At 43.3% G+C, this 22541-nt stretch overlaps 1 protein-coding gene across 5 annotated transcripts; it reads left to right on the forward strand.

Annotated features, from left to right (window-relative positions):
* Positions 1–4592: 4592 nt before the first annotated feature.
* On the forward strand, positions 4593–22541 carry LOC110515656 (retinoic acid receptor beta). Of its 5 annotated transcripts, none has more exons than XM_036973354.1 (9): positions 4596–5257; positions 8868–9019; positions 10328–10469; positions 13700–13729; positions 13838–14004; positions 17082–17258; positions 19079–19283; positions 21087–21245; positions 21605–22538. In XM_036973354.1, the coding sequence occupies exons 1-9, from the start codon at positions 5107–5109 to the stop codon at positions 21781–21783; spliced, it is 1362 nt and encodes a 453-aa protein (XP_036829249.1). In that variant the 5' UTR covers positions 4596–5106; the 3' UTR covers positions 21784–22538. The 5 variants fall into 5 exon arrangements, with proteins under 5 accessions (XP_036829251.1, XP_036829249.1, XP_036829250.1 ...); XM_021594476.2 differs by having other exon boundaries at positions 4598–5257; positions 8871–9019; positions 21605–22537; XM_036973356.1 differs by lacking the exon at positions 21087–21245 and having other exon boundaries at positions 4593–5257; positions 21605–22541.

A 22541-nucleotide genomic window follows, 5' to 3' on the forward strand; every position in this document is an offset into this window, starting at 1 on the left:
GAACAGCAATAACATGCCAATATTTAGTCAATCATACTAAACTCAGCAAAAAAATAAATGTCCCCTTTTCAGGACACGGTCTTTCAAAGATAATTCGTAAAAATCAAAATAACTTTGCAGATCTTCATTGTAAAGGGTTTAAAGACAGTTTCCCATGCTTGTTCAATGAACCATAAACAATTAATGAACATGCATCTGTGGAACAGTCGTTAAGACACTAACAGCTTACAGACAGACGGTAGGCAATTAAGGTCACAGTTATGAAAACTTCGGACACTAAAGAGTCCTTTCTACTGACTCTGAAAAACATTTAAAAAAGATGCCCAGGGTCCCTGCTCATCTGCGTGAACGTGCCTTAGGCATGCTGCAAGGGGGCATGAGTAATGTAGATGTGGCCAGGGCAATAAATTGCAATGTCCGTACTGTGAGATGCCTAAGACAGCACTACAGGGAGACAGGATGGGCAGCTGATCGTCCTCGCAGTGGCAGACCTCGTGTAACAGCACATGCACAGGATCGGTACATCCGAACATCACACCTGCGGGACAGTTACAGGATGGCAACAACAACTGCACGAGTTGCACCAGGAATGCACAATCGCCCCCATCAGTGCTCAGACTGTCCTCAATAGGCTGAGAGAGGCTGGACTGAAGGTTTGTAGGCGGAGGGTGAGGGCTAGGGCCATTCTCCCCAGAAATGTCCGGGAACTTGCCTTGGTGGAAGAGTGGGGTAACATCTCACAGCAAGAATTGGCAAATCTGGTGCAGTCCATGAGGAGGAGATGCACTGCAGTACTTAATGCAGCTGGTGGCCACACCAGATACCGACTGTTACTTTTGATTTTGACCCCCTTTTTGTTCAGGGACACATTATTCCCATTTCTGTTAGTCACATGTGTAACGGTTTTCTTCTATCTCCTCCTCTGATGAAGAGGTAGAACAAGGATCGGACCAAAATGCAGCGTGTAGATTGCGATCCATGTTTTAATAAACAAACGTAAAACACGAATCAATACAAACACTACAAAATAAAGAACGTAACGAAAACCTAAACAGCCCTATCTGGTGAAAACACATAGACAGGAACAATCACCCACAAACACACAGTGAAACCCAGGCTACCTAAATATGGTTCCCAATCAGAGACAATGACGAACACCTGCCTCTGATTGAGAACCATATCAGGCCGAACATAGAACTGGACAAACTAGACATGTAACATAGAATGCCCACTCAGATCACACCCTGACCAACCAAAACATAGAAACATACAAAGTAAACTATGGTCAGGGTGTGACAACATGTATGTGGAACTTGTTCAATTTATGTCTCAGTTGTTGAATCTTGTTATGTTCATACTAATATTTACACATGTTAAGTTTGCTGAAAATAAACGCAGTTGACAGTGAGAGGACGTTTCTTTTTTTGCTGAGTTGAGTTCACTGATGATGTAGTTTATGTGGATAATTGGAACAGATGTATTGGATAATGTGGGAAGAGAAAGAGGACAGGCACAGTTCATATACAGGACCATATTTATTCACTAATAATAAATGATTCATCACAAATAAATCTACTGTGTTATCAATGTTTCACTGGGATCTGAGTAGCAATGGGGGAGGGTGCATTGTGACAATTTAACTATGGTCTTAAAGTTGGGAAAGCTGCTTCCCATATTAGGGCATCCTTATCTAATCAGTGCAGATTTGCTAGTAATTGGCACTACTGCACTCCTTTGAGATGAAATTTCACAGCTATTTCACATGCGTGGGAAGAGAGTGCTTATCTTGCTAGAAAGGAATGTTTTTTTTTTTTACGCTCATCCATTTCAAGGTAACATGCCACAGAAACATATGGCATTTTAATATATAAAGTGATGAATAGATGAACAGACAGGCAGACGCAGACACAGACCGACAGGTAGACTGAATGACCACCAGACCAACAGACAGACAGCAGGTCCTGTACCATGTCCGTGGTACGGTGGCGCTGAAACATTTTTACAGAGGAAGAGAGTGAACGGGGATGTATCATGGAAATGTACCCATGGAAAGCGAGGGAGTACAGACCAGCAGCATACCAGCCTGCATCCCACTGCTGGTCTCTGAAGCTAAGCAGGTTCGGAGTCTGAGTCTGTCTCTGGATGAGAGACGCTGCTGGAAGTGGTGTTGGAGGTCCAGTAGGGGGGCCCTCTTACTTCTGGTCTAAGTAGATAATAAAAATGATCGATGTTTTCTGCCCTACAAAGCAAAAAGGCAGTAACTGCTCATTGCGTGGAACTGAGAAAAATGGCTTTTATTTACCTTGGTTAAACAGTAACCATTTTCTCCAAAACACAATACAATATAGGCAGGATACTTGTCCACATGATTACGCATGTAGCAAATGTAGAACGGGTGTCCCGACTCTCTGTTGTCACTACAGATCCCATGGCACTTATTGTAAGAATTGTGGTGTTAACCCCGGTGTCCTGGCTAAATTCCCAATCTGGTCCTCATACCAACATGGCCACCCAACCATCCCCAGCTTCCAATTAGCTAATTCATCCCCTCTCCTCCCACTGTAACTCTTCTCCAGCTTTTTTTTCTCTTTTCAATGTAACCTTTATTTAAATAGGCAAGTCAGTTAAGAACCAATTCTTATTTACAACGATGGCCTACCCCGGCCAAACCCGGATGACGCTATGCCAATTGTGCGCCGCCCTATGTGAATCCCAATCACAGCCGGATGTCTTACAGCCTGGATTCAAACCAGGGACTGTAGTGACACCATTTGCGCTGAGATGCAGTGCCTTAGACTGCTGCGCCACTCGGGAGCCCAGTTGTTGCTGTAAAAGACAATATGTTCTCAGTCACCTGGTAAAATAAGGGGAAACTTGAAACTTCGAGAGAGAAAGAGAGAAAGGGAGATACTGTAAAGGGAGAGGGAGTGAGGCTGCCTGGGCTGGGTGGTGGGGGCCAGCAGGCTGCAGGAATGCTCTGCATGCCTGTCCTCTGAATGACCCCTCCTCCCTGGAGTGTGGGAGATACTGGGTAATTAGCCTCCTTTAACATTGAAGCTATGGTCCCGTGGCATTGACGGAAACTATTAAGTGTATTTACAATGTAAAAAACCCACATTCTAATATTTTTTATATTTGTTCTCTCAGTTAACCCCCATCCTGTTTATATGAATTTCCAGTTGATATTTCTGAGTTAATCCCCCACTCCTATTTTCTTTGGTTTCGTTTCCAGTTGATGTACGCTGCAGTTGGTGCTGTTATGATGAAACTGCGCAGATTTTTTTCTCCCTTTTTCCCCCATCTTGATGGCCTACTTTATCTCTCCTGCACTAGATTTAATTATGATGCTCTCTCTCAGTGAATTTGTCTTCCTTATGGCAGGAATTAGAAATGGAAGAAGACATGGATTAAGAAAAATGGAAGCTAAAGAGTATTGATTTTCCAGAGACATGGTAGTTTAGATAACAAAATGCCAATACTGTGACATCCTCCATGTTAGTTTTATTTTCGACTCTTGTCATTTTATTGAATTCTGAGTGTCCCTTCAAAAGAGACAATTGAAATGTCCTTTTCTGACAGGTACAGGTTCTGAATTTGCCTTAACCACCTTTTCGCTTACAAAACCACACATTCTCAGGGAAAATATATTATTAAAATCAACAACACAAATCAGCTTTAAAGTCACACACTGTGAGATGCATAATATTGTAAAGGTGTGCCAAATATGTGTAGTCTTTTTGCTAGGAAAGGAAGTTGTACTACTCATTGAAGTATTTAACGTGTCATATCTGTTCTTTAAAATCAAGGGGTATACTTCTTCAGGTTAAATTACCGTAAATCTTACAGACTGGGGCTTTAAGGTTCCTTATCTGAGATTGCCTTGTTATTTTAGGTTCAACTTAAAGACGAGGAATATGACATATTTCAAATTAGAATCTACATACCTCTACTGACCTTTCCTTTCTATTTCATTCCATCACTATCTTTAGCTTAAAGCTCTATCATTTTCTTATCATGTTTTCTGCTGATGTGAGAGCATAGAGAATAGCCTTTGAAATCTTTGTTATAACACGGTTCAATCTTTGAACTGCTTATCTATCTCACCCACCCAAGATGTACACTTACAGAAACATTTAGTTCAATTTTTAAGTATAGATTACGCAATTGGCTTTACTGTGGAACAAATGACTAGGGCCTAGTTCATTACTATTAGGCCTACTTTCCAGATATGAAAAACAGCCTAGCTTCCACATGCTCACAGGGGGAGACTTAGATGATTGCACATGGTTGCTAGATAGCCTACATTTTGAAAAGTGTGTTTTTCCAAGTATCTATTTTATATTATTCTGTTCTGTTGTATTTCATTATATTCTATCGTGTCAGACTTCCCAAATACATGCCATTTCAATAATCAGTAAAACGTGTGAAATCAATGAAGAAAGTCAGAATCATACAACTTGCTCGCACACTGTATTTCTACTACCATTTACCTAACATTCTACCCAAGCGCACACAAAATATTGTCGTCTATCTCGTCTGGTGAGGGAATCGTTGTACTTGGTGATGTCAGACAGTGTTTGGGTCATTTGCAGGTTAGCGGCCGCCAAAAAGGTTCATGGAAAGTTCACCCGCATATATTAGGTAATTCAATCGGTCCCTGTGACATAACTAGTATGAAGTGGTTGTGTAGAGACAACATAACCCATTCGTCAATAAATGGGAGCTAAGAACTCCAAAACAAACTTTGTTATGTAAAATAGCCTACTATTCTGTTTTTGTCAGGTTTTCACAGGGACGGACTATTTTGCTGAGCCCCCTGCGCGCGATGGACTCAAATATTTTTTGAATGAATCCATCGATGGAAATCTTCTCTCGGCGCCCGCATACAACTGTAGATATTTTTGCATCGACTCAAATTAATAAAATATAATTTTGGTCAATTACAAACTTTGAACAAAAATGTCCATCATACGCTTGACTGAGAGGGAAAACAGAATCCTACTTGGGCGTGCGAATTAAGGACAGTTGCATTCCATTTGTTCCATTTCTTTAGATCCTGACGCATCTTGATAAGGACTCGGCCTTACACTAATGTTATAGAAAACCATGTTTGACTATATGGATTTTCTCGCAGTTGGTCCAGGGGAAACGCTGGACTTCTATACTGCAAGTCCTTGTATGCTCCAGGAACCATCTCAAACCGCATGCTTCACTGGACTAACAGAAACGGATTGGCAAGTTCATCGGGTCGCGCAATGTAGGTGAAGCTTTATTTTTATTTAGTCTATTTAAGGGTTTAAGTAATAATCCCTCAGTTGCCAACTGTTTTACTCTTTACTAAATCGAAGTATTTGTTTGAAAGACTGAACGTGGGACTTGACATGATATATCCAGTTGTATCTTCTTCTCACACCTTTGATGCACTGTTTATAATATAGCCTATTCCTTAGGTCAATTGTTCGTACATTGTAGCCTGAACTGTTCCCTGTGCAGTCTTGTATCATTGCATCTTTAATCCAAAAACAATGTAACATATTTATTTAGGTCATGTTGTATGCAGGCTACCATCTTTTTTTCCAGAAGCTGTAGTTCGATGGCATTTATTCATACATCTTTCTGAATATGTCATTGATGTCATATCTAGTTCAAATCAACACAAATTATACAATTATTTCAGATATAGGGCCTACATCAAATTCAAATCAGAAGCCTGTACAGTAAAATCAAGCTTAAACAAAAAATAACACACAACAGCATTTATGTAGGCCTACACGTGAAAGGTAAAGGTGCGGTCTGCAATATTTACTGATTTTTATGGTCAGTTCAAATAATGATACCCATTGAATCTTGAAGAATAATTTATAAATGCCTAATGCGTTCAGTGCAAGTGTATTACACCACTATAACCCAAAATATAAGGTTGCTTTTTTTACTCCATTTGTAAATAACGCCTTTGTAAACAATGTATAGTTCAAAATATGTTTCAAACTATAATGTTGATATAACTGTCAGTCCTTGCATCCATAGCTTCATTGATAATCAGAGAGTGGTTACATTTCTCCAGGCCAATCCCTCAGTTTTATAGCAAACCAAGTGACAGGGCTGCTATTTGGCTTGGGGGGGGAGACAGATTGTGCCTTTATAGCAAAGGAATATGGTCAATATTGTTGTTATTTTACATATGCATATTGCTTGCTTTGTTGCAACTGATGATTGCATTAGTTTAATATTGGTAAGCCTACCTCCTAGTTTATGGAATGAATTCACCGTTGTGCAATCAATCAGTATACTTACTTGTTATCCTAAATCAATAATACATGGATTATTACAGTGAACCCATTGATAATGAATTGGCCATAAAATCTGCACTCTTATTTGACTTGTCACGCCTCTGTTGTCGCCTACTACATTCACTGTCCCTCTTTATTAAATGTTGTATTTAACCTTTATTTAACTAGGCAAGTCAGTTAAGAACAAATTCTTATTTACAATGACGGCCAACCCCCGCCAAACACAAACCCGGGCGACGCTGGGCCAATTGTGCGCCGCCCTATGGGACTCCCAATCACAGCCGGTTGTGATACAGCCTGGAATCAAACCAGGGTCTGTAGTGACTCCTCTAGCACTGAGAAGCAGTGCCTTAGACCGGTGCGCCACTCGGGAGACCATTTCCTCAACTAGTTGTTGATATTTACAGACCAGATTAGGAAGTCAAATTCCAATCAGATACCTTTGGTTTCCTCTATCTGATGGTTGATCTAGCTGTCTCCTCTGAGATTTTCATTTATCCAACACCGGTGTGCTTCTGACAGTCAGTCTCAAGGGCTTCACATGACATTATGGTCCTTATATTTTCTGCAATATCAAAAGCATTTCGAAGGCAGCACCAAAGCCAGTTACAACAGTAGACCCTCTCTGGCAGTGCTCAGTGTTTGCAGATGAAGGAGCATCTCAACCGAAGCACAGCCAATGTGGTCAGTGGTCAGGACGGTCACTGGAGGTCACCGAGGGTTCAGTGGACGGTCACCAACAGGAGGTCAGACGAGACCCAGACTGCTTGGCTTGTCTCACCCACAGCAAAGTAGTTGTTGGAAAACAATCATATATTTACCTCGTTCATCACTTTGGCTATTCTGCGAGTACATTCATGTTGTATGGCCAGTGCTGATATCCAAATGACTATAATTATTGTTCCTGTTTACAAGTGTAATGTTAAGGGTGTTTGGATTTCACTGAGGAATTGACCTACTCACAACACACAGACATTCCCTCACTACAGATTGCCTTTACTTTCAGCATCCATCCCTAAAAGTCCCCCAAAAGAACTCAGTGAGAGTGTGATAGCATTGGGATAGCATTGTGATAGCATTGGGATAGCATTGGGATAGCATTGGGATAGCATTGTGATAGCATTGGGATAGCATTGGGATAGCATTGGGAAAGCATTGGGATAGCAATGGGATAGCATTGGGATAGCATTGGGATAGCATTGGGATAGCATTGGGATAGCGCGCAGAGAAAGTGACTTTCCTTTGACATAGTGGAAGCAGATCGTGGCACACATCTTCAAACTTTACTCGTTACCAGTTTCTCTCTTAATAAATGTGGATGAGCACCCCCCTCCCCCTCCAAACCACTTAGTCTAGCTTAATATTCCACTGCTTCATCATCAGTCAGTTGATCTTGTGGCATGCGCCTCCATTGTTTCGCAGTGGAGAGAATACTTGCTAATGGGTGTGTTCTCTTGTTTGACCCGGCGAGGGTAGGTTCAACTGGAGGCCACGGGTTCAAGGGGATGGATATAAGGACATTTTCTATTTTTTGTCCCCTCAATTTGCCTTTTTTTAGTGATCTGTCACTGATCTGGACACTATGTGCTTTTATGGTAGAGGTGATAAGAAGCCAGCAGGGATGCTTGCCCTGTCACAGTGGGGGCCCTCTATAAAACTGAAGAGATGTCTTAAGAGTGTCTGCTGTCGTCATTTTCCCACAAAGTATGGCATTGGAATAGTATGACTGTATCTGGCCTCTTCTTCACCCTTTTGCACTCTCTGTGAAAAGGACGACACAGAAGTCTGAAAAGAAAACCTGAACATTATCTCGGTCAGATATGCCTATCAACACAAGGCCTCAACATGTCCTCGGGAACACAAGTGGACTTGGCACTGTGGGCTGACATGATCTGTGTTATCAGCTCAGCTACAGTAAATTCGTGATTTGTTTTCCATAGAGATAGTTCTGTGGCTGAGTTCCTCAGTACAATGTTTACCGGCCGTAGAAATTAGTATTTGTATACTAATAAAAAATAAAAGATGCCTAAGCACTTTTCTGATATTTGTTTGGTTGAGAAAAAAAAATGGATTGAATGCTATGTTGCATAGTCACTTTGCAGAATGTTTACTGACCATAGAAATAACTGTTGGCCCTCCAATATAAAAGAGGAGGCCCAAAGACATAATCCAATTTGTTTGATATTTCAACAGTTTTTAGGGATTAAATACTGTTTTACTTCAACGCGTTACTGTTTGAAGAACATTAAGCTACATAAATTCGATGTATGACCGCATTTTCAGCAGCTGCATTGGAATTTTCTCCTTCTCCCAGCTTTGTCCGAATATTACTTTTCTCTCCTCCTTGTCTCCACGGTAGAGATTTTTGTGAATTAAAGTGACAGAAAAATGATGAAAACTCAGTCACAGCTTATGATAGAAAGGCGACAAGGAAAGGAGGCCATTTTAGAGTTTATGCAGTGGCAGCCCTCATCTCACTCCCAACACTCAGTGCCTGTCATTCTTCCCAGCGCCTCATCATCCCTCTCTCCCTCTCTTCCTTTCTACCTCTCTCCCTCTATCCCTCCTGTGTGTCAGCAGCTGTGGAAACCCAGAGCTCCAGCTCAGAGGACCTGTTCGCCAGTCCTCTCTCACCTCTGCCCCCTCCTCGCACCTACAAACCCTGCTTCGTGTGCCAAGACAAGTCCTCAGGCTACCACTATGGCGTCAGTGCTTGTGAGGGCTGCAAGGTAAGGGACCAGACTGGCCATGTACATATCGCGAAAAACCATCTGACTGCTCAAATGATGAATAAATTCCACTTTTATTTCTTCAGCGGTTTCAACGTATTCAGCATGTTCATTTCTACTTTGAAGTTCAATCCCAGACCTAATTCACCTGGGATGTGGATATGTAGTGCAACAAACACCACACACACACACACACACACACGATTCCCACTATTCTCTGGGGTTCTCAAATGTCCCCCCCTCTATCACCCTTTGATGGTCCATGGCAGTGAGCTATAGTGAGTAGGTGTTAACACAATTGTTCATGAAAGCTAGGCCGATTGGCCCTCCGCGCGAGCTGAACGCTCGGGCAACAGAAGGCTCCACAGAGAGAAGGTAAATAATTGATGGGCAGCACTGTGAACAATACCAAGAGCATGGAGGAGACCATGACTACAGATGACATTCTCTCCTCAGCGTCTTTCAGAACAAGATGAAAGGCAATGATCCTAATTATAGATTAAGTGTGAGCTCACATCTGTGTTAGAGATGAGAAGTGGCGTTAGTTACAGAGTTTTCCCGCTGACAGTTTAGTGGAGAAAGTGAGAATGGAGCTTATCTCTCCTGCCCTGGAGGGGGACCTCATAGAAGGAGCTGCATGAAAGAGATTTGTCGATTGTTCGTTTTCTCAACTGTAGCAGGTCGAAAGTGGAAATGACATGCTTTAGAAATATCAGTTGGTGTCTGTTGATACACGTATTGGTCTGACCTAGCCGATCTATTTAGGTGTTCAAATTAAAAATCAGATATTTTTTTACTCCAAAAGAAATATAGCATATGTATTTACATTATTTTATTTAACCTTTATTAACTAGTCAAGTCGTTTAAGAACAGATTCTTATTTACAATGACGGCCTACCAAAAGGCAAAAGGCCTCCTGCGGGGACGGGGGCTTACAAATAAAAAATAAAGCTTCTGTTGCCCAGAAGTATCCCAACTTACAATACAACTATGTAACGTTACTCAACCTACTGTTTTTAACCCTAAAGAGTAGACTCAAGGCCACTAGGGACTGTTTGACTGCCGTGTTGACCCAGAGCAAATACTAGTATCACTAAAGGGCCTGAATCTTGGCCCTGATAAACTGCTCATGTGCCGGGATACTATTGACTGACTATGAACAGGACAGTGCGTCAGACACAACTGTAGACAGACACAACTGTAGACAGACACAACTGTCTGTAGAATGTTAACTGCTGGTAGCTGAAAGTACAAGGGAGATGTCTTCTCTATTGAAAACATATTATTCTTTCCGTTGGTGGCTCCCAGGGTTTCTTCCGTAGAAGTGTCCAGAAGAACATGGTTTACACGTGCCACCGGGACAGTAACTGCATCATCAATAAGATCACCAGGAACCGCTGTCAGTACTGCCGGCTACAGAGGTGCTTCGCCGCGGGCATGTCCAGGGAGTGTAAGTGTCAATAATATTTCAGAGTGTCTCCATTCAACCACTGAAGAGCAGCATTTCTAAACAACGCCCAACTCCTCTGTAATATACCCCAAAACTGCTAAACACTGCTATGCAATATTCCCAAACGCTTTCATAAAACTCTTACTCAAAATACTCAGTGCCTTCAGAACGTATTCACACCCCTTAATTTCCCCCCACATTTTGGTGTGTTACAAAGTGGAATTAAAATGGATTGTGACCATATGTAACTTTCTGCATAGTGCAACTTTAATTGTCATTTTTTTGTCAAGGATCTACACAAAATAATGTGAAATGTCAAAGTGTAAGAGAAATTATACGTTTTTTTTTTACTTAATGGAAAATAAAATGCTCATATATTTTGATTAGATAAGTATTCAACCCCCTGAGTCAATACATGTTAGAATCACCTTTGGCGGAGATTACACTCTTTCTGGGTAATTTGACTTAAATCGTCTTGAAAATCTATGGCAAGACTTGAAAATGTCTGTCTTGCAATGATCAACATCCAATTTGACAGAACTTGTGTCACACCCTGACCATAGTTTACTTTGTATATTTCTATGTTGTGGTTGGTCAGGGTGTGATCTGAGTGGGCATTCTATGTTTCATGTCTAGTTTGTCTAGTTCTATGTTCGGCCTGATATGGTTCTCAATCAGAGGCAGGTGTTCGTCATTGTCTCTGATTGGGAACCATATTTAGGTAGCCTGGGTTTCACTGTGTGTTTGTGGGTGATTGTTCCTGTTTTTGTGTTTGCACCAGACAGGGCTGTTTTGAGTTCTCACGTTTCTTGTTTTTTCGTTAGTTTGTTCTTGTATAGTGTCGTAAATAAAGTACAATGAACAACCACCACGCTGCGCTTTGGTCCGCCTCTACTTCACAAGAAGAGAATCGTTACAGAATCACCCACCACAACAGGACCAAGCGGTGTGGTAATGGGCAAAGGAAAAAGCAGCAGCAGGAGCAGCGCGAGGAGGTATGGACATGGGAGGACGAATTAGACGGTAAAGGACCTTGGGCTCAGCCAGGAGAGTATCGCCGCCCCAAGGAAGAACGGGAGGCGGCGAAAGCGGAGAGGCGCTGGTATGAAGAGGCAGCGCGGCGTCGTGGATGGAAGCCCGAGAGGCAGCCCCAAAAATTTATTGGGGGGGGCTAACAGGGAGTATGGCTACGCCAGGTAGGAGACCTGAGCCAACTTCCTGTGGTTACCGGTGGGCTGGAGAGACCGGGCAGGCACCGTGTTATGCTGTGGAGCGCACGGTGTCCCCAGTGCGGGTGCACAGCCCGGTGCGGTACATTCCAGCTCCGCGTATCGGCCGGGCTAGAGTGGGCATCGAGCCAAGTGCCATGAAGCCGGCTCTACGCATCTGGTCTCCAGTGCGTCTCCTTGGGCCGGCTTACATGGCACCAGCCTTGCGCACGGTGTCCCCGGTTCGCCTGCATAGCCCAGTGCGGGCTATTCCACCTCGCCGCACTGGCAGGGTGACCGGGACCATTCAACCGGGTAAGGTTGGGCAGGCTCGGTGCTCAAGAGCTCCAGTGCGCCTGCACGGCCCGGTCTATCCGTCACCACCTCCACACCCCAGCCCTCCGGTGGCAGCTCCCCGTACCAGGCTGTCTCTCCGGCCCATCCGTCCAGAGCCTTCCTCCTCTCCAGCGCTGCCGGAGTCTCCCGCCTCTCCGGCGCTACCAGAGCCTTCCTCCTCTCCAGCGCTGCCGGAGTCTCCCGTCTGTCCGGCGCCTCTGCCGGAGCCTCCCGCCTCTCCAGCGCTGCCGGAGTCTCCCGTCTGTCCGGCGCCTCTGCCGGAGCCTCCCGCCTCTCCGGCGCCACTGCCGGAGCCTCCCGCCTGTCCGGCGCCTCTGCCGGAGCCTCCCGCCTGTCCGGCGCCTCTGCCGGAGCCTCCCGCCTGTCCGGCGCCTCTGCCGGAGCCTCCCGCCTGTCCGGCGCCTCTGCCGGAGCCTCCCGCCTGTCCGGCGCCTCTGCCGGCGACAGGGCTGTTTTGAGTTCTCACGTTTCTTGTTTTTTCGTTAGTTTGTTCTTGTATAGTGTCGTAAATAAAGTACAATGAACAACCACCACGCTGCGCTTTGGTCCGCCTCTACTTCACAAGAAGAGAATCGTTACAACTTGAAGAATTTTTTTAAGAATAATGTGCAAATATTGTACAATCCAGGTTTGCAAAGCCCTTAGAGACTGTTTTGGAATATTTTTATTCTGTACAGGTTTCCTTCTATTCACTCCGTCATTTAGGTTAGTAGTTTGGAGTAACTACAATGTTGTTGATCCATCCTCAGTTTTCTCCGATCACAGCCATTAAACTCTGTAACTGGTCTCAAATCCCCATTAGCCTCATTGTGAAATCCCTGAGCGGTTTCCATCCTCTCCATCAGCGCTGTCAAGGACGCCTGTATCTTGGCAGTGACTGGGTGTATTGATTCATCCAAAGTGTAATGATTATTGCACGCAGAGTTAGTTTTAACTCAACAAAATGTGGAAAACGTCAAAGGGTGTGAAAAGTTTCTGAAGGCCCCGTACCTAAAAACCTGTCTAATCATGTCAATGCTTCTGCTGTCCCAACGTTTTCCAAGAAAACTAATTCCACCTCCGCTGTCCAACACATGAAAGCACTTCAAACACCATTTCCCAGAAGGCGCACTGACCCAGATACAATCTCTGTTGTGGGTAGGGGGATGGTGTCATGGTGATGGATGCCTGCTATTCTGAATGTCATTCATCTCTTCTACCCAGCATGTCAGCAATACATAAATCCATCAGCACACGCATCAGCCTTGTGGCCTTGTGGCTGGAATGTAACGGCTACTAATATTACTGTGCCATTGTCTGCCGTTGTCACTGACTCGTATGTAATGCAGCCCAGAGGGAAGGTTTTACAAAATGATTGCAGGAAGTAGGGCAGACTAGAGTAGACTATCCATTTACTGAACAGATCTGTCTGAGGCATGTGCCTGTCTGAGGAGACCAGGTGCATAAGATGGATCTCTCCCTGAGATCCGGCTCAGTGAAACGAGTGGCCTGTGTTGAAAACCAATGGTTGAAGTACGTTGACGTGATTTATAGATCAGGTGGAAGGTATAACATGACTATTTTACATTACTTAAGACACTCATTGGTAAATGTGCATGGCTTGTTGAGAAAAATATGGTCCTTTAACAGACTCTTTACTGTTAACACCTACTATATATTCTGCAGGTGTTGCCCACAAGGGAAATCACACCAGAGGTATTGTGTTACAAGCACCATGATCCAACCAACTTAGCTATTGCAACAAAATCAATTTCACATTTTTTCTTGAGTTATCTCCGTTCATATTTCATCCTCTCTTCCCAGCTGTCAGGAATGACCGGAGTAAGAGGAAGGAGAAGAAGGAGACTCCCAAGATGACCATCATCGAGACATATGAGCTGACAGCAGAACTGGGCTGTATAGTGGAGAAAATCTGTAGGGCTCATAGAGAGACCTTCCCTTCCCTCTGCCAGTTGGGCAAATACACTACAGTGAGTAACAGCCACTGACTGCCATGTTGGCACCATATATACAGTTGAAGTCAGAAGTTTACATACAATTAGGTTGGAGTCATTCAAACTCATTTTTCAACCACTCCACAAATTTCTTGTGTAAAACTATAGTTTTAGCAATTCGGTTATGACATCTACTTTGTGCATGACACAAGTAATTTTTCCAACATTTGTTAACAGACAGATTATTTCACTTATAATTCACTGTATCACAATTCCAGTTGGTCAGAAGTTTACATACACTAAGTTGACTGTGCCTTTAAACAGCTTGGAAAATTCCAGAAAATAATGTCATGGCTTTTGAAGCTTCTGATAGGCTAATTGACATAATTTGAGTCAATTGGAGGTGTACCTGTGGATGTATTTCAAGGCCTACCTTCAAACTCAGTGCCTCTTTGATTGACATCATGGGAAAATCAAAAGAAATCAGCCAAGACATCAGAAATAAATTCTAGACCTCCACAAGTCTGGTTCATCCTTGGGAGCAATTTCCAAACACCTGAAGGTATAAACACTATGGGACCACGCAGCCATCATACCGCTCAGGAAGGAGACGTGACCTGTCTCTCTTGCAAGCCAAAGAACACCATCCCAACCATGAAGCATGGGGGTAACAGCATCATGTTGTGGGGGTGCTTTGCTGCAGGAGGGACTAGTGCACTTCACAAAATAGATGGCAACATGAGGGAGGAAGGCACCACGTTCATTTGTACAAACAATAGTACGCAAGTATAAACACCATGGGACCACGCAGCCATCATACCGCTCAGGAAGGAGACGCATTCTGTCTCCTAGAGATGAACGTACTTTGGTGCGAAAAGTGCAAATCAATCCCAAAACAACATCAAAGGACCTTGTGAAGATGCTGGAGGAAACAGGTACAAAAGTATCTATATCCACAGTAAAACGAGGCCTATATCGACATAACCTGAAAGGCCGCTCAGCAAGGAAGAAGCCACTGTTCCAAAACCGCCATAAAAAAAGCCAGACTATAGTTTGCAACTGCACATGGGGACAAAGATCGTACTTTTTGGAGAAATTTCCTCTGGTCTGATGAAACAAAAATATAACTGTTTGGTCAGAATGACCATCGTTATGTTTGGAGGAAAAAGGGGGAGGCTTGCAAGCCGAAGGACACCATCCCAACCGTGAAGTATGGGGGTGGCAGCATCATGTTGTGGGGGTGGTTTGCTGCAGGAGGTACTGGTGCACTTCACAAAATAGATGGCATCATGAGGGAGGAATATGATGTGGATTTATTGTAGCAACATCTCAAGACATTAGTTAAAGCTTGGTCACAAATGGGTCTTCCAAATGGACAATGACCTCAAGCATACTTCCAAAGTTGTTGCAAAATGGCTTAAGGACAACAATGTCAAGGTATCGGAGTGGCCATCACAAAGCCCTGACCTCCATCCTATAGAGAATTTGTAGGCAGAACTGAAGTGTGTGCGAGCAAGTAGGCCTACAAACCTGACTCAGTTACACCAGCTCTGTCAGGAAGAATGGGCCAAAATTCACCGAATTTATTGTGGGAAGCTTGTGGAAGGCTACCCGAAACGTTTGACCAAAGTTAAACAATTTAAAGCTAATGCTACCAAATACTAATTGAGTGTATGTAAACGTCTGACCCACTGGGAATGTGATGAAAGAAATAAAATCTGAAATAAATCATTCTCTCTACTATTATCCTTTCATTTCACATTCTTAAAATAAAGTGGTGATCCTAACTGACCTAAGACAGGGGATTTTTACTTGGATCAAATGTCAGGAATTATAAAAATCTGAGTTTAAATGTATTTGGCTACGGTGTATGTAAACTTCCGACTTCAACTGTATATATTACATGTATCATGGAAAGATTTCCATTTAATTCTGTGGGTAGGTCTGTCTCTGTTGAGGCTCAGAAGCACTATCCCTGTACCATAATCCAGTCATCTAAATGGATCATACTGGTTGTAATGTTGAGATTATACTACTAATTGCTCTCTCTCTCTCTCTCTCTCTGTTTCTCTACATCTCTCTCTCGCTCTCTCTCACTATCTCTCTCTCGCTCTACATCTCTCTCTCTCTCTACATCTCTCACTCTCTCTCTGTCTCTCTCTCTCTACATCTCTCTCTCTCGCTGTCTCTCTACCTCTCTCTCTCTCTCTCACTCTCTCTCTCTCTGTCTCTCTCTTTCTCACTATTTTTCTTTTCCTTGCTTTCTTTGCAATTCAATTTATTGGTTATGGGAAACATATGTTTACATTGCCAAAGCAAGTGAAATAGATAATAAACAAAAGTGAAATAAACAATTAAACAGTAACAGTAAACATTACATTCACAAAAGTTCCAAAATAATAACAACATTTCAAATGTCACATTATGTCTATATGCCATGTTGTAACGATGTGCAAATAGTTCCCCGAAAGGGGAAATAAATAAACATAAATATAGGTTGTATTTACAATGGTGTTTGTTCTTCACTGGTTGCCCTTTTCTTGTGGCAACAGGTCACAAATGTTGCTGCTGTGATGGCACACTGTGGAATTTCACCCAGTGGATATGGGAGTTTATCAAAATTGGATTTGTTTTTGATTTATTTGTGGGTCTGTGTAATCTGAGGTAAATATGTGTCTCTAATATGTTCATACATTTGGCAGAAGGTTAGGAAGTGCAGCTCGGTTTCCACCTCATTTTGAGGGCAGTGAGCACATAGCCTGTCTTCTCTTGAGAGCCGGGTCTGCCTTTGGCAGCCTTTTTCAATAGCAAGGCTATGCTCACTGAGTCTGTACATAGTGAAAGATTTCCTTAATTTTTGGTCAGTCACAGTGGTCAGGTATTCTGCCACTGTGTACTCTCTGTTTAGGGCCAAATAGCATTCTAGTTTGCTCAGTTTTTTTGTAAATTCTTTCCAATTGTGTCAAGTAATTATCTTTTTTGTTTTCTCATGATTTTCTCTCTCTTCATCCCCATCCCTCTCGGTCTTCCTGCCCCTCTCTCTCCCACCCTCTATCTCCCCTATTCTCTAATCTCTCCTTTACCCTCCCCGTCCCCCGTCCATGCATCTGTAGAACTCAAGCTCAGACACTAGGATCCAGTTGGACCTGGGGCTGTGGGATAAGTTCAGTGAGCTGGCCACCAAATGTATCATCAGGGTTGTGGAGTTTGCCAAACGGGTTCCTGGCTTCACCGGCCTGACTATAACTGACCAGATCACCCTCCTCAAAGCAGCCTGTCTGGACATTCTGGTGAGTGGTGTGTGTGTGTGTGTGTGTGTGTGTACTGTACGTTTGTGTGTGTATACTGTATGCGTGAGGGGATGTATATGTGTGTGTACGACCACATCATCATCTTCAAAGCACATCTGGCACCTCATCAACTGGCCTGTGTGGAGTTCAGGAACGGTTCAGGCACTATAGACCTGCTGTTACATTGTCTATCAGCCACAGTGTGCTGTTTGGGACAGACACTATGGATCTGCTGTCACATTGTCTCAGCATACGTTTGTGCTGAAGACAGACACAGTGGTGGTGGGTTGTAACAGAGTGTTACCGCTGAAGGCATGTTTAATTCTCTTTCATCTCCCCATATCTTCTGGTTTTCATTGTCAACTCTGTGCTTCTCCAGCACCATCAAAGGTTGGTAGATTCTCACTAGCTGCACCATGGTGATTCACTCACGGCTCTATTTTCTCGACGGGAAATCTTTAATCTGAAATCAAAGCGTTATCATGTTTATTTTACATTACTGAGGTGGTTTCTAATGAGGCGTGCAGGGATAATTACTGTGCAGATTGATGGTGATTTAGGCCGTTTGTGAAACTTGAATCAGTGCCTTGCTATGATGTAGCGTTATTTAAGCTACAAATGTTTTTTTAAGGAGTTTTTAAGGAGTCTTTCTCTATCTCTCTCTCTCTCTCTCTCTACCTGATCTATCTATCTCTTTCTACCTGATCTATCTTTCTCTATCTCTCTCTACCTGATCTGTCTATCTCTTTCCCTATCTCTCTCTACCTGATCTATCTATCTCTTTCTACCTGATCTATCTTTCTCTATCTCTCTCTACCTGATCTATCTATCTCTTTCTACCTGATCTATCTTTCTCTATCTCTCTCTACCTGATCTGTCTATCTCTTTCCCTATCTCTCTCTACCTGATCTGTCTATCTCTTTCCCTATCTCTCTCTACCTGATCTATCTATCTCTTTCTACCTGATCTATCTTTCTCTATCTCTCTCTACCTGATCTGTCTCTCTTTCCCTATCTCTCTCTACCTGATCTATCTATCTCTTTCTACCTGATCTATCTTTCTCTACCTCTCTCGACCTGATCTGTCAATCTCTTTCGACCTGATCTATCTTTCTCTATCTCTCTCTACCTGATCTATCTCTTTCTCTCTTGCCCTGATCTATCTATCTTTCTCTATCTCTCTCTACCTGATCTATCTCTTTCTCTCTTGCCCTGATCTATCTATCTTTCTCTATCTCTCTCTACCTGATCTGTCTATCTCTTTATCTACCTGATCTGTCTATCTCTCTCTCTACCTGATCTGTCTATCTCTATCTCTCTCGACCTGATCTAACTATCTTTCTCTATCTCTCTCTACCTGATCTGTCTATCACTTTCTCTATCTTTCTCTACCTGATCTGTCTATCTCTTTCTCTATCGACCTGATCTATATATCTTTCTCTATCTCTCTCTACCTGATATGTCTATCGCTTTCTCTATCTCCCTCTCTACCTGATCTGTCTCTCTTTCTCTATCTCTCTCTACCTGATCTGTCTTTCTCTATCTCTCTCTACCTGATATGTTTATCTCTCTCTACCTGATCTGTCTTTCTCTATCTCTCGACGTGATCCCTCCATCTCTTTTTTCTTATGCAGACTAGATGTAGGTTTGTGTTTTACCTCTATACTTCTCTCGCTTTTTTTGCCTGAACTGTCTTTCATGTCTTTGTATTTTAATTTCCATCCCCCTCTTCTTGAACATACATCTCACCATTACCCTTTTCTATACTGACTATACTGTCCCTTTCTGTACTCTCTATACTACCCCTTATGTCTCCTGTAGATTCTGCGGATCTGTACAAGGTACACTCCTGACCAGGACACTATGACCTTCTCAGACGGGCTGACCTTGACCCGTACACAGATCCACAACGCTGGCTTTGGCCCGCTCACAGACCAGGTGTTCACCTTCGCCGGCCAGCTGCTGCCCTTGGAGATGGATGACACAGAAAGTGGCCTCCTCAGTGCCATCTGCCTGGTGTCTGGAGGTACTGCAACTATCCATAGCTTCAGTACATTCAGAAAGTTTTTATAAAACAATATTTTTTTTTGTTTTATGAATGGATGTACTTTTAGTACATTTATTTGAAACTATTTACTCTAATAAACTAACCTCACTGTCGTTTTTGTGTATAGAAGTTTCTGTGGGTGTAGTTAAATTATACATATATCAAATCAAATCAACTTTTATTGGTCACATACACATGGTTAGCAGATGTTAATGTGAGTGTAGCGAAATGCTTGTGCTTCTAGTTCTGACCATGCAGTAATATCTAACAAGTAATCTAACAAATTCACAACCACTACCTAATACACACAAGTGTAAAGGAATGAATAAGAATATGTACATAAAAATATATGGATGAGCGATGGCCGTGCGGCATAGGCAAGATGCAGTAGATGGTATAGAGCACAGTATATACATATTAGATGAGTAATGTAGGATATGTAAACATTATATAAAGTGGCATTGTTTAAAGTGGCTAGTGATACCTTTATTAAATCAATTTATTTCAGTGGCCAGAGATTTGAGTCTGAATGTTGGCAGCAGCCACTCAATGTTAGTGATGGCTGTTTAACAGTCTGATGGCCTTGAGATAGAAGTTGTTTTTCAGTCTCTCGGTCCCAGCTTTGATGCACCTGTACTGACCTCGCCTTTTGGATGATAGCGGGGTGAACAGGCAGTGCCTCGGGTGGTGGTTGTCCTTGATGATCTTTATGGCCTTCCTGTGACATTGGGTGGTGTAGGTGTCCTGGAGGGCAGGTAGTTTGCCCCCGGTGATGCGTTGTGCAGACCGCACTACCCTCTGGAGAGCCTTGTGGTTGAAGGCGGTGCAGTTGCCGTACCAGGCGGTGATGCAGCCCGACAGGATGCTCTCAATTGTGCATCTGTAAAAGTTTGTGAGTGTTTTAGGTGACAGGCCAAATTTCTTCTGCCTCCTGAGGTTGAAGAGGCACTGTTGTTCTTCACCACGCTGTCTGTGTGGTTGGACCATTTCAGTTCCAGCTTCACTACTGTGCCGTCAATGTGGATGGGGGGGGGGGGGGTGCGCGCGCTCCCTTTGCTGTTTCCTGAAGTCCATGATCTCCTTTGTTTTTTTGATGTTGAGTGAGAGGTTATTTTCCTGACACCACACTCTCCGAGCCCTCACCTCCTCCCTGCAGGTCGTCTTGTCGTTGTTGGTAATCAAGCCTACCACTGTAATGTTGTCTGCAAACTTGATGATTGAGTTGGAAGCGTGCATGGCCACGCAGTCATGGGTGAACAGGGAGTACAGGAGGGGTCTGAGAACGCACCCTTGTGGGGCCCCAGTGTTGAGGATCAGCGAGATGGAGATGTTGTTACCTACCCTCACCACCTGGGGGCGCCACGTCAGAAGTCCAGGTCCCAGTTGCACAGGGCGGGGTCGAGACCCAGGGGCTCAAGCTTAATGACGAGTTTGGATGGTACTATGGCGTTAAATTCTGAGCTATAGTCAATGAACAGCATTCTTACATAGGTATTCCTCTAGATGGGATAGGGCAGTGTGATGGCGATTGCATCGTCAATGGACCTATTGGGGAGGTAAGAAAATTGGAGTAGGTCTAGGGTATCAGGTAGGGTGGAGGTGATATGATCCTTGACTAGTCTCTCAAAGCGCTTCATGATGACAGAAGTGAGTGCAACGGGGCGATAGTCATTTAGTTCAGTTACCTTAGATTTCTTGTGTTGTCACACAAACTAGATATGAGCTGAATTAGCAGATGAATGATGTGTCGGTGTCACACTGACAATGTCTCTCCTGTGTCAGACCGCCAGGACCTGGAGGAGCCATCTAAGGTGGAGGTCCTGCAAGAGCCCTTACTGGAGGCCTTGAAGATCTACTCCCGTAAACGGCGGCCCAGCATGCCCCTCATGTTCCCCAAGGTCCTCATGAAGATAACCGACCTGCGCAGCATCAGCGCCAAAGGTTAGAGGTCAACTCCCTATCGGCCATGACACTTACTTTGACCTTAGTCTGTTGGCTTGGCTTCATGACTGTTATAACCAGGTGTTATGGCATATTGTGATTTTACAACACCAGTGCACATCCAACGCTAATTTAAGGATGTAGTGTAAAGAGAGAAGTAGAAAATCAGGGGTGACCTGTGGATGTCGGTGTGGGCAACAAGCCTAGTCTGTGTAAAAACCCTTTCAGACATGCTGGGTGGAGGTGGGTTAAATAGGAACAAATAAAGGAAATGCGTCTCTCATGAGAGTGAAAGAGTTAAGAAACACTTCTACTACTCTATAAAAGTGTCATTTACATTTTCCATTCTAATTACACAGGAGCTGAGCGAGTGGTGACGTTGAAGATGGAGATCCCAGGTTCCATGCCTCCTCTTATCCAGGAGATGCTGGAGGAGATGGAGAACCTGGAGAAGCAGAAGCATTCTGAGGAGGAGCAGAGAGCAGACAAGAACATCACGCCCACACACACACACTCTCCATGTCCACACAGTACATAGACACCAGCCTGTTTGCTTGAAAACCTTACTAAAATGAAAAATATACCTCCAATGGGATGTCCCGGAAAGGAAATGAGGATGAGGATGGTGAAATGTGAACAATACCAGTGAAAACAGTGTATTCAGAGTTATATAAAGGGAATTGTAAATAGAATCATGCCACAGTACTTAGTTGTGACGTACTTACAGAGAGCAAAGAGAATACTCATAACAGGACGTGACTGGAGACTATGGAGACGTGACTGGTCAGTATCATAAGGTGCTTAGAAGATGGTTTAAATACATACAGTGCATTGCAGTACTAGAGAGTAGCTTAACATATTAACCTCACACAGAGAGCCTTTCTATACGGATGGGAGTGGAATTCATGTGAATTGTGAATACATTCCATTGGGGTGCGACACAGGGGCAAGGCATGACAATATGCATGATATGGATTCAGTTTAACTCTCAAAAAGGGATGCATTTTTCGGAGGTTATTACTGGGTGTGTGTAGGTCACAAATGTATGAGAGATTTTAAAACAGGTACCTACTCTAAAGTAAAGGGGGTTCACGTTTCCATTATTTAAAGTCTTGCATGATTGGCTTTGTTAAGTAAGTGCTATTACTCTCACCATGGTAACATGTATTCTACATACCGTTGTATGGTTATGTTTATCTCTATGATGAACGGCATGGTGCTTTTTTGTGATATTGATTATAATCATATTTCAAATAGTTATTGGTCTATTAAAGTCTTGGAACTATATATACCCTG

This window comes from Oncorhynchus mykiss, chromosome 3 (genome assembly GCF_013265735.2).
Source record: "Oncorhynchus mykiss isolate Arlee chromosome 3, USDA_OmykA_1.1, whole genome shotgun sequence".
NCBI lineage: Eukaryota > Metazoa > Chordata > Actinopteri > Salmoniformes > Salmonidae > Oncorhynchus > Oncorhynchus mykiss.